The sequence below is a fragment of the Lathyrus oleraceus genome, chromosome 3 (assembly GCF_024323335.1).
Source record: "Lathyrus oleraceus cultivar Zhongwan6 chromosome 3, CAAS_Psat_ZW6_1.0, whole genome shotgun sequence".
Lineage (NCBI taxonomy): Eukaryota > Viridiplantae > Streptophyta > Magnoliopsida > Fabales > Fabaceae > Lathyrus > Lathyrus oleraceus.
The window spans coordinates 257,500,850-257,512,888 of NC_066581.1; the positions used below are offsets into that span (position 1 = coordinate 257,500,850).

At 33.7% G+C, this 12,039-nt stretch overlaps 2 protein-coding genes across 2 annotated transcripts; both read right to left on the reverse strand.

The window, feature by feature from the left end:
• Positions 1–657: 657 nt before the first annotated feature.
• On the reverse strand, positions 658–3,053 carry LOC127130722 (protein MAIN-LIKE 1). The gene is made up of 5 exons (XM_051059689.1): positions 3,050–3,053; positions 2,676–2,732; positions 2,200–2,369; positions 1,440–2,114; positions 658–1,343 (listed from the first exon to the last, which is right to left on the reverse strand). Exons 1-5 carry the CDS (start codon positions 3,051–3,053, stop codon positions 681–683), a joined length of 1,569 nt encoding a protein of 522 aa, XP_050915646.1. The 3' UTR covers positions 658–680.
• A 584-nt stretch (positions 3,054–3,637) lies between these two features.
• LOC127126739 (uncharacterized) lies at positions 3,638–9,488 on the reverse strand. The gene is made up of 15 exons (XM_051055726.1): positions 9,140–9,488; positions 8,947–9,041; positions 8,739–8,852; positions 7,426–7,530; positions 7,253–7,324; positions 6,973–7,085; positions 6,431–6,559; positions 6,029–6,097; positions 5,874–5,961; positions 5,692–5,763; positions 5,514–5,614; positions 5,199–5,316; positions 4,954–5,013; positions 4,696–4,806; positions 3,638–3,952 (listed from the first exon to the last, which is right to left on the reverse strand). The coding sequence occupies exons 1-15, from the start codon at positions 9,255–9,257 to the stop codon at positions 3,842–3,844; spliced, it is 1,476 nt and encodes a 491-aa protein (XP_050911683.1). The 5' UTR covers positions 9,258–9,488; the 3' UTR covers positions 3,638–3,841.
• Positions 9,489–12,039: the final 2,551 nt, after the last annotated feature.

Sequence of the window (12,039 nt, forward strand, 5' to 3'; positions counted from 1 at the left end):
GATGGTAATTGTGGATTTAGAGTCATTACATCATTGCATGGATATGGTGAGGATGGTTGGTCAATGGTTCGCAGAGAGTTGGGGTTGGAATTAATAGACAAGGATAGGTCAACTTTGTATGACAAGTTATTTTCTAATCGGTTGTCAGCTGTGAGAGAATCTTTAATGATAGAATCGTTTGGTTCACAGCCACCTGAAAAATGGATGAGTCTACCAGATATGGGTTACTTGATAGCGAATCGTTATAATGTTGTACTTGTCTGTTTAGACAATCCGTGCATCACTTTCTTTCCGATGACAAGTTCACATTCACCAAATGTCTCTATTTATTGCATTGGTTTTGTTAACCAGAATCATTGGGTTCAGGTACGTATTTATATGTCTAAATATTTTAATTATTTCAGTTAATATTTTATGTTATATGACTTAATCTTTTAATTATTTTACTTTATCAGGTTAACATGAAAGAGGGGTTTCCATTGCCACCGGTCACATTAGATTGGAAGAAATTTCGTTCTCATATAGCAACTACTTGGATGCTAGGATTTGCAGGACGTATGCAACATTGGCAATTACTTACACCTGTATTAGCATGATTATGTAATCAAAACATAAATATGTAATCAAAACATGAAATCTATATTATTATGTCTATTATATTCAAAGCTTAATACATATAATCAATGTGAACGAGAAATATGCAAAGCTTCAAATAAATCAGAAAACTGTGGATCTTTCTCTTCAGCATTAACCTGTCTCAGATAGCGACGAATCAATGTAGATACACGAGCCCAATCAGGATCAGATGGCCCGGCGTCATATACAGGAACGGGTACCTCTCTAGGAGCGTCACGATGGGGAGGGACCAACCGTGGATGGGAAACACGATAATACCACTCCAGATAACCGTCTACTACCTCAGATGGAGTGGTGGCCACGGAAGATGAACCGATCACATCGACAACACTCGGATGGTAACTGATCCAATCAACATCAATATCCGTCGCCATCATACAATCCAGAGGTGGGGATGGAACATACTGCCTATACCCGAACTGACGTAAACATCTATCAGGCAAGTATGGAACAACTGTTTCACCCCACTTCAAACAGCCCCTGTAAAGACATATCTCATCAAATACACGCCATGCTCTATGATCCTCAAATGGTCGCCAGATGACGTCGGTAGGTGTCAGCTCGTCCAAAATAGGTCGTAAATCATCGACCTTCAGGACTCCCTGTCTATACGACCATCTCATCGCTCGGGGAAGACCACAGTTTCCAGCAGGATTCCAATTCTCCCCTCTTTTTCCAACAGTTGGAAAATACTCGTGAATCCAACACTGTTACAAAATAAAAACATAATAAATAAAACAAATTAAGTTACAATATTTTATAAAATGAATCCAACACTTAATTAACAAAATTAAATTATATACCTGTAGGAGAGTAGGATATCCACCTAGCTGTTTGCAACTGTACATGGACGCATCTCCAAGATATCGGTAGAGGGTAACTAGTGCAGTTGCTCCCCAACTATATCCTGAACATCCATCCAAGTCCCTAAACAGGAGGAGGTATCGTGCCTCTACAAGTGTAAAGGTCTTATCAGCAAATATGGTGGAACCCACCAACATCAATAGATATGCTCTAGTCGCATATGCCCAGCTGGAAGCAGCCCTATGATGTACGAATATATCATATAACCACTCCAACTTGTAATACGACCCCCTGCAGCTCCGAACATGTGACTGTGCCTGACCCTGTGACACTCCTAGGTAGTCAACAGCAAGTTCAACAGCTAGCTCTTCAGTCACATCCTGAGGACTCCAAAAGATACCCCTAATGGGCAAGTGAAGTAGACATGCGACATCATCTAAAGTAATGCTCATTTCACCAAACGGCATGTGAAATGAAGATGTCTCTAGATGCCATCTTTCCACAAATGCAGAGACAAGATTTGTGTCTATCTTGTTCATACTCGTTCTCTGCAGTGAAGCTAAACCGGATCTAGATACCCAACTCTCCATCTGTGGTGGAAGAGCCAATGGAACCCTAGAAGTCAACTTCAGTCCATGTCCGGCAACCTTCAACTCTTTCTTTGGTCCTCTTTCCTAAAAACAATTAAAACACATATTAGAAAACAAATTATAAAATATTCAACTATTATTCATTTTCAAATATAGCCCGTTTACTTACCTCACCGAACCATATATGTCGAGCAACATGATGCTCGTACTTCACCAAAAGAGACGTATCGTACGGCCCTCCTGGATATCCAGTCGGCTCAGCTGCAGCTGCAGATGAAGATGCACCCCGGTCTAACGTGCGGACTGGAATCCGGCCATCTGCACCTCTTCTTCGAACCACTGCAAAAATAATGTTAAAAAAAATAATTAAAATTAAAAAAAAAAAAAAAAAAAAATACGTACCGGAACACTTCCAAGAAGAGTTCCGGTTAGCAAAAAAAACAAAAAGTCTTCCGGAACACTTTCTTAAAGAGTTCCGGTATACATCAACCAAACCGGAAGTCTTGAAGAAAGTGTTCCGGTATACAAGTATACAAACCGGAAGACTCTCTAAAAGACTTCCGGTTCAGTGTCCATTAAAGACAACAAACTGGAACTCTTTAGAGAAGTGTTCCGGTGTACAAATATCCAAACCGGAAGACTTACTCTTAAGTGTTCCGGTATACAGTGCAAAAACGCCAAAAATTTGTCTTCTCCGGAAATCTTCAACGAAAATGGTAAAAAAAATTTGAAAGGGAAAATATATCCTATTTATATAAGGGTATTTTGGTCAAAAAAAATTTTAATGTAGGGGTATGGGTACAATTGTAGGGGTATAGGGTAAAATTTTCCAAGAAAGGTTGGCAAGTTAAATCCTTGTGGTATGTCTGTTGGACTTTACAAATCCAGCCCAATTGAATTATATTATATTATATAATATAATAAAAGATCGGTTGAATGCGGTTTATTTTGGATTCAATTAAAATAAATCAGACTGAACCGTCATTATCCAATAATAACCGGATAACGACCCGTGTAACCCATTAACCCGGTTTTGAACCGACTGATTGCTTACGGATAGTATGGACCGGACGGATAAGCTCGGGTGGTTACTTTCTATCCACCCCTAGATGCAAACTCAAAGTTGGGGACGCTGTAGTTATAGTTTTCACCGTTGGTAATTGTTGATGATTCATCCGAATTTTTAAAGGCTAAAATAATTCAAAAAAATCTAAAACATAAACTTAGTCAATGCTTCTTAATTTCTCCATTACGATTGGATTATGTCAGCTTTTTAATTTATGTTAACATACTACTAATTTTCTGTAAAAACAATTGAGGTCTAATTTGCTCAAACATATTTAAGTTTTATTCCATGCATATTCTTTTCATCTTGTCTCCAATTTTTCTATTACGTATACACCACTATTTATGACAAACTTTACAAATTCCTAAATTTGTGAACAAATGGGCGTACATTATCGGTACCCGTGCGTCCGCGCGTGTTTTCTCCTCGTTACATATTAAAGCTTGAACATAATCAACTAAGATAAGCATTGCAATTAACCGTGCTTGATTATAATGGACAGGGACTAGGTTTTATTAATGCAGAAAAATTGGAAAAGGGATGAAGTTATAGAAAAGGCAGCATATATGACTAATACACAAGTTGATAAGCAGCAAGCAGAAATGTAATGAACTTCCATCTAAAAGACAAGACATCAATCTAGCATTTTTTAAAGAAAAAATTTAGCGACTAATCTCAGGATTATCGTTATTAACCAACACTAACATGTACAAAGACTGCTGTGCATATTCTGTAAACGCCATCATCAAGTAGTAAGGTTTCCCTGTCTTGCCTTGAGCACAAGTTCTTCAGTGGTGGTGCCAATGATCTCATTAGCCCTTTTGAGTCCAACACATTGATATCTACCAATAGAATCCTGAATTCCAACATGAATCACCGGTCAACAAATAAATCAAAATCTTCACAAAAAATAATAGTTTTGTGTTTATTTGGTTTTCGACAAAACATTTTTATTTTTGTCAAGATGTATGTGATTAGAGCCATATTAATCAACATTTCACACATCTAGTCTTGAGCCTGAGGAGGGTGATGAGAGTCTCACATCTACTAGATATAAGATTCTGACTAGTGTGTATAAGGTTTGAATAATCTTCACTTTGCAAGTCAGTTTTATAGGGTTACATTACATAGATCCTAAACTCCAAGAGTTGTGATTTTCTATTTTCTTTAATGATTACCAAAGTGTGGTCTTAGAAAAGGGGACCAGCCAGTTTTTGAAATGGTTTTAAAATCAGTTCAGAACCAGTTTGGCTTGTAAATTTAAAACCTAAGCTCCAAACTTAATGTTAGACCAAAACTGCTTTCTTTTTTGGTTTAGTTTTCTCTACTCAACTTGATAAGGATCAAAATTCAACTAATAATCCTTCAACTGCCCCCGGAATCAAAATTACCAAGTTTAGCAAAAAGACATTTGACAAAAGTTTAGACCACAAAGGTTCAATGATACTACTATAAAGGAAACAAGCCTTGTGATCTTCCTATTTTATCTTAAAGAAACTAGAAAGGAAATGGAAATAATAAAAACAAAGTTGAAGGAAGAAATGCTATTAATATTAATCAATTCTTAGATAAGAATGGGAGAATTTTAGGGAATCTCACCCGACTGACGATACCCAATTTCTCTAATTTACCAACTGCATCATCCACATCAAAATCACATTCCTCCCCAAACTCTTCTTTGATTAGTTCTTCACACCAGTGATCGAGATCCTGGTTCACATTACCATATAGCTAATATAAGAACTTACGTAACTTGTTTTCTTAAGTTAAAAAATAGAATTGCTAAATAAAAAAAGTGCTGGAAAGAGAAGGGGGGAAACAAACAAGAATGTTAGAATTTTGTGTTCATGTACAAACCTGTCTTGTAGCTTTGCCCTGTTCCATTAGAATAAAGAATGAAAGTATCACTTCTTTGACCTGGAAGAATTCAGATTAATAGCCGTTAGATTAGATGTTTGGCTGGTGCATTGTTGCATGCAGAAAAAAACCTAAACTCTAAGAGCATTATAATAGCTAGCACTGTCTTATTAATCTAAGATATATATCAAAAAAATTCAGTTATTTTGATAACAAAGGGACAAGTGCATGAAGCTAATACTTACTTCTTGTTGAATGACATCATCACATAAATGAAGAAGTGTACCCTTTCCGCTGTCTAGTTGTTTGTCATACATCGACTGTGTAATCAAATTTTGGTATTGAGCCAAGTTTTGTTGGAATCTATAAAGGGAGAAAAAAAAAGTGGCCAAAACAGTTAAATATACCTCGAAAGCTTTATCGAAATAAATCAATGGCTAGAAATATATATTTAGATTAATACCTATTAAAAATAGATCTAGTTTTAAAGTTATAAGTAGATAGTTTTCAGAATAATCATTACATACTTTTCAACAAACGGGAGCACTTAACATACTTACGTAAAATATGTCTTGACAATATAACCAATTACTGTTGAAAGAACAGCAAATATGACCCACCAATCAGCCGAAGGCATTTCGAGTGAACTAAATACAGCAACCTGCGAAGAACATTAGCTGCATTAGTTCAGGATGATGAAAACAAATAGAAATGTTCAATTTAGGTAGAAAAACTGACCAGTCCAACAACTGCTGATACAAGAAACTTCACCCAATCCATTGGAGTTAATCCAGGGTTTTTCTTTTCTGGCTGTTAAGTAAGAATTTGGAAAGTCATTGACAGTGTTTGTTGATGGAAAAGTTATCAAGTGATAATAAGAATTGGAACTTATTTAAATGTTCAACAAATAAATAACTCACAAGAACTAATTCCATATCAGCCATTGGAATGTTTTTAAAATGCTTCACAAATATTCCTCGTTCTGTTTTAGATTTGGTACTGGCTCTCCTGAAAAATAATTTTTTTATTAGATTTCAAATTTTTCAATAGAAGTTTGAGATAAAAAAAGACCTACCTGTATACAACAATTATCCTATCAAATGTCGGTTCTTGAATCAAGGTCTTGCCGAGTAAATTATGGGAGCTGAAAAATGCAGCAAACAATCTCGTGAATTTTTTTTATTGTAATGTGAATAAATCTGGGTTTTAATTGATGAAGATGATGAATGTAAATGATGAACATGTTCAACTTTTCTTTATTAAAATTTAATTAAAAAATGAAATTGCCACATAAGCTCATTTTAGCAGAGTTGGATAGAAAATGGTAACGGTGCAAAAGTTGTATTACTATTTAAAGAACTAATTTGAAACAAAAAAACGTAAAGGACTGATCTGTTACAAACGTAAAACTTGGATTGGAGGACGCATTTTGATTTTTGCCTATAATTTAAAATTAGACTTTCACACACTGACACACCTCAGTTGCATGTTTTCAAGACGTATCCGTTCCACATAAAAGTCATCCCCAGTTCCTTCACGGATCATTTCATTGCCTTTTGAATCCTTCTTGTTAGGCTTCGACTTTCTTGAAAAAATCTTTTCCAACCTGTAAGAACCACGGCTTTAAAAAGGTTTCTAGAAATAGAAAGGAAAAAAAAGGCTCAAGAAACTGTTTATAATGTGGTACATTCACAAGTATAGATTACATGATATGCTCTTGCATGTTATGAAATTGATGATATTGACTTTGATTAATGCAAACAAAAACAACAACTAATCCTTATCCCACTAAGTGGGGTCGGCTACATGGATCAACTTCCGCCATGATGTTCTTCCAGGACCATACTTTTATCCAAATTGTTAACTTTGATTAATGCAAACATGAAATTATTTGACATTGACCTTTTAAAGGCTTTAATGAGACAAACTGATATAATGATCAACATATTGACTTCTCATAATAGATTATACGTTAGCATCGACTATAACATTAATTTTCCAGTCTAGGAGTTTGCTTACCTAGTAACTCTTAACAGATAAGCCCAAAATCGTCCAATGAGCATGTCCACTTTCTCCATGACAAAGTAATCGGTTGTCCGATCAATTCCTATACCACGCCGAAAGATAACATACTAAACCAATAGGATGTATTAGGTTCCCATTTCACAATAAAGACTTAAGTTTGTGGAACAAAACAATTTCTTGTCTATTCAAGGAATTACATATTTTCTGGTCCAATACTAAGCTTCAGTGGATGTAATGTAACTACATCAAAAGACTGCTGGATTCATAGCCATACCTTATCAGAGAAATCTGGAAGGTTATCATGATGATGCTTTTCAAAATATTTCTTCAGAAGTGTCTTGTCAAGCTTCATTAGTCAAATAAAACAGAAACTGGCAATTGTAAGAAACAAAATCAAGCATCCCAAGTAAAAATGGTATTAAAGGGACATATATATTATGCACAAACCTTAGATTCATCAACAGAAATGGGAAGATTGAGAAGATATTGGCCGGAATGTGCAACCTCAATCTCATCCTCAGTCACTATCTTAAAGTTGCTCTTTTCCATTACCTGCAAGATATATGTAATTATACGTTATTTTTATCCTTCTCAATTATTTTATGTTAAACTTATTGGGATCAATTATTTTATGTAATTATACATTATTTTAATCATTTTTATTTAAATTTGCCTCAATTTGCTTCTTCTGTTTTGTGACAATCTAAGCATTGTTTCCCACTCACATAAACCTTGTGCTACATGCAAATCCAAGTATATAGATCTAGACACAATATTCCTCCGAGAAAAGGCAATCGGCTATAATGCTGACCGTACAATGTAACTAACTGAGTCCAAGCATGTGTTTGGAGAACAATGAATTCATGACAACAATTCATGTTGAGTATGACAAGCTACAACTACCAGCTTCACATTTTCACGGTGAAAAAGGTCTATGCATTCTCCCTATAAATACTCATTCCCTTGTAATCATCATTAACATAGTTTTCAATTACAGAATCAGAATTCAGAATCCTCTATTCTTCCTTCGTTTCTCTTTCTATTCAGTTCTTTCCAGTTTCTGTTAAAACAGATCGAGGTGGTGAATTTCGTTAACTAATCTTACTTTTAAGTTCTCACTACCTGTACCTGTGGTATCCATCACAGAGTTACATGTCCACACACACACACACCCAAAAATGGCAGGGTGTATAGTATAAGTGTAGGCTTTGCTTGGGAGTTTGGAGGGGAGGGGAGGAGATGGGAGGCTTTAGGGAAAGGGATTTGTAAAAAAATAGAGAAATTGTGCTTTTGTATAGAATGATAAATGAATGTTTATGATTATTATATTTTTAATTGTGCTTTTGTATAGAATGATAAATGAATGTTTATGATTATTATATTTTTAATTTTCAGAATATTATAACAACATAAAATATATTTGAAGATTTTATGTATGCCCTCCAAAACCCTCCTCCAATACAAACCCTTTAAAATCCTCCCAACCAAAATCCTTCCCTTTTTTCAAAGGTAGTAAACAAAGTTACATAAGCCATTAGGTGTTGCTGCTCTATATACTAAAGGCTGATTATGAATATAGTTATTACTGAAATATTCAAAACCATCTTTAACAAAGACTCTTGTCTTCTCTAAACTTCACATCCCATTCCATGAGTTTCCAACAGATTAATCCTTTATACTAACACCATAATTTTCAACAAGTTCCCAAAACTGTATTACATTAAATTAGTAATTCACAACGCATCAACTAGAGATAATACCTGAAATAGGTACGTCAAGAAATTCTGTTCAAGTACATCAATTTCTTCAGAAGTTAGCTTCTGTTGTTCCAATTTCTGTGCCCCATGCACAGGATCAAGGAGGGAGTAAAGTTGCTGAATGCATAAAGGAATCAGTTTCTCAATAACCCCAATTTATACATAGGCTAAAAATCAAATAAAAAAAAATTAATTAATCACAGAATAATACCATCAAGTCCTCAAATTGTAAAAGGTACCAAGCTCGAATTGTATACTCCACCCTCTTGGAGAGCTTCAAAAACTCAGCTCGGTCGGAACTATGTTCTGCATATCAAACCACAATAGAATAACAAGAATAAATTCAGGCAATGCCGAACCCTAGAAAATAATTATCAATTAATCACAATTCAAAAGCAATATACCAATAAGATTTGCCAATGTCATGATGAGCCTAGGTTTAAGAACTGGAATAACAGATTCACGCTCTAATCGAATAACTTCATTCTTGTTCGGATCCAATTGTTGCGATTCTTGAGCCATTTCTTCTAGTAGTTTCAGTAACAGTATTCAGAAAACGAAACCCATGAAATGAAAAAGAGTGATGAAAGGGTTAAAACGCGTGCGTTTTGGAATGTAACTTTGGTTTCTTCGCGATTATGGCGAAGCGATTATTGTTGATCATAACGGTAAGTTTCAGAGGAGATGAATGAATTTGGATTTATTCGAAGTGTTTAATTTGTAATTAGAGTTTAATTAATCATAGGGTTATATTTGTTTGATAATCTTTAACTTTAAATTTATTATCTAAACTACGAACTCTCTTTCATTTATTTCCTAAAGCATTTTTGTAAAATCTATCAATTTAATCCTGTTATATAGAAGATAGAGACAAATATACTATGAAGGTAGCACTATATATTTTGTATATTTAAAATGAAGAGTGAGGATACTTAAAAGACTAAATTAATTATTTATTAAATTTATAATATTTTATTTTTATAGAATATAATATTGTATACTATCAATTAATTATATCCGTTTGATTTTTATTTAACAGTTAGAAATGGTAATAGACCGGTAGTACAAAACTATGATGAAAACAAGGTGCCGACATTTAAAAGTTAGGGGCTACAAACAAACAAAAAGAAGTGTTTAATCCTTTTTAGCTAGATTATGTCCCCAAATGATTTTTTTTATAATGAATAAGTTTTATTTGAAAAGGAAATATAGGTTATAGGTTTCATGTTTTCTTAATTTAATTTACGGTTTTGGTTTTTTAACTAAAAAATATTATAAAATAATTTTTTATAAATTATTTTGTTATTTGAAATGGTCCCTACCGTTATCCTTAAAAAATATTAATTTTTGTCTTGTTGGAATGTAAAATTTGATTTTTTTTTTATTATTGTTTATTTAAATTCTGAAATTTTAACCAAAGAAAAAAGCAAAGAAAAGAAATTCTAGCTAGCAGTCACCACCTCTTTCTCTCTTCTCTCTCCCTTTTCTCTCTTCTCTCTTCCACCACCACAATCATTCATCTCTCTCTCTTTATTTTCCTTTTAAACACAAGACACAAGACCTAACTCTCTCTTCAGTTACACTGCGTGTGACCAAGAAAAGAAGATCGCCACTTTCGTGGTCAGATCTAGACCAACACGAACCACCTTTAAAAAACCACCACTTTGTATAAACTTTATGTCATCTCCTCTATAAAATCCATAAGAAATTCAAGATCTAAGAAAATGGTTGAAAAACACCGCGTTGAAAATTGCACCATTGTGCCGGAAAAACTGTAGTGAGGTCGCCATTATTTGTAAGGTTACTAGTACTTCAACATAAAAGATAATTAATAATTTTACTAGATCTCTTTCTTACGTTCCATTGTTATTGCACACGAAAAGATGTAGGTACTTTATGATTTCATTTTTAATCATTCCTTACTTTTTCTATTGATTAATTCATTAATTGCCTAATGTGAGATGTTGTTATAAATTTTGTAAGATAAATTATCTTGATGTTCTACTTGATTACAATGATGTTGTCAAGACAGGAATCGAATACGTAGCTTATGTTGCAATTGAGATTTTGGTGGTTGGTGCACCTTTAAGGCATTGATTTATCAGGTGAGTGATGACAATCATGTTGTGATGTCAATAATCGAATATGTTTCATTATTTCTTCTTTTCTTCAACAGACCGCCTTTTTTGTTCAAATTTAAGTCATCAACTACGTCAAGTAGCATATTTTTCTGTTATTTACAATGATTCAAGCTCGATTGAAAATGAACGAACTGCTCTATTAGGTAGTGGTTCGATGAATATCAAAGAATTTCATGAAGGTGTTAGATGTTATGATATAATCCAAGTTGTGTAACCCAAGCCCATACCCAATTAGTTACTTGGCTTGAAAGTTAGTTACTTTTCTATATATATATATATATATATATATATATATATATATATATATATATATATATATATATATATATTATATATATATATATATATATAATATATATATATATATATATATATATATATATATATATATTTTTAATTCAATAATAACAATCTTTATTTTTCATTCTCTCTTCACGCATTAACAAAATGGTATCTAGAGCTTCTGGTTCGTGTTCTTGATCGTGTTTTCAAGAACTTCACGTTTGTGGTTGTGTTTCTAAGGATCGTGAATCGTAGCTGCTACAAAGATGAATGTCACCAATGGCATTCTGAATTATCTTTTAATTCTTGACGGCAAAAATTAGAATCGATGAAGTCTTTGTTCGATTTTCATGAAACCCTAGAAGTGGTCAACAATGGCATCCCTGAGCTTGCTAACAATTCATCCGATGCTCAGAGAGTCATTCACAAGGACAGAAGATCTACAGATTCTTAACTTTGAGAAAGAAATTATGAATAGTTCAAATCAACTATGATTAATTTGTGTTCGATAACTTGAATTATAATATTGTGATACAATCCAAGTTGTGTAACCCAAGCCCAAACCCAAATTAGTATTTGGCTTAGCAGTTAGTTGCTTGTATATATATGCATTTGTAATTCAATAATAATCACATTCAATCATAACAATCATTATTCTTCATTCTCTCTCTTTTCTCTCCTCATTAAAAATGTCTCACGCATTAATACTAGATACAACAACGTCCATATTTTTACATATGACGAATTGAGGGTTTCGACTAAGCGATATGGAATGACTTGTAAGTTTCACATATTTTAGTTTTGAATTGAATATAATTAAAGTTATGTACTAAACAAGTGGGTAAGTTGGTACTTTGTATTTAAAAGACTGGATTGTCAAG

Excerpts from the sequence above, each read along its gene's own strand:
- LOC127130722 (XM_051059689.1), bottom strand. Across the intron at positions 2,370-2,675 it reads GTATACCGGAACACTTAAGA|TGGTTCGAAGAAGAGGTGCA; the intron begins GTAAGTCTTCCG and ends TTATTTTTGCAG. Across the intron at positions 1,344-1,439 it reads GATATCCTACTCTCCTACAG|TGTTGGATTCACGAGTATTT; the intron begins GTATATAATTTA and ends ATTTTGTAACAG.
- LOC127126739 (XM_051055726.1), bottom strand. The coding sequence starts at position 9,257 with ATGGCTCAAGAATCGCAACAATTGGATCCGAACAAGAATGAAGTTATT. Across the intron at positions 7,531-8,738 it reads TCTTGACGTACCTATTTCAG|GTAATGGAAAAGAGCAACTT; the intron begins GTATTATCTCTA and ends TATATCTTGCAG. Across the intron at positions 6,098-6,430 it reads CTTGAAAACATGCAACTGAG|CTCCCATAATTTACTCGGCA; the intron begins GTGTGTCAGTGT and ends TGCATTTTTCAG.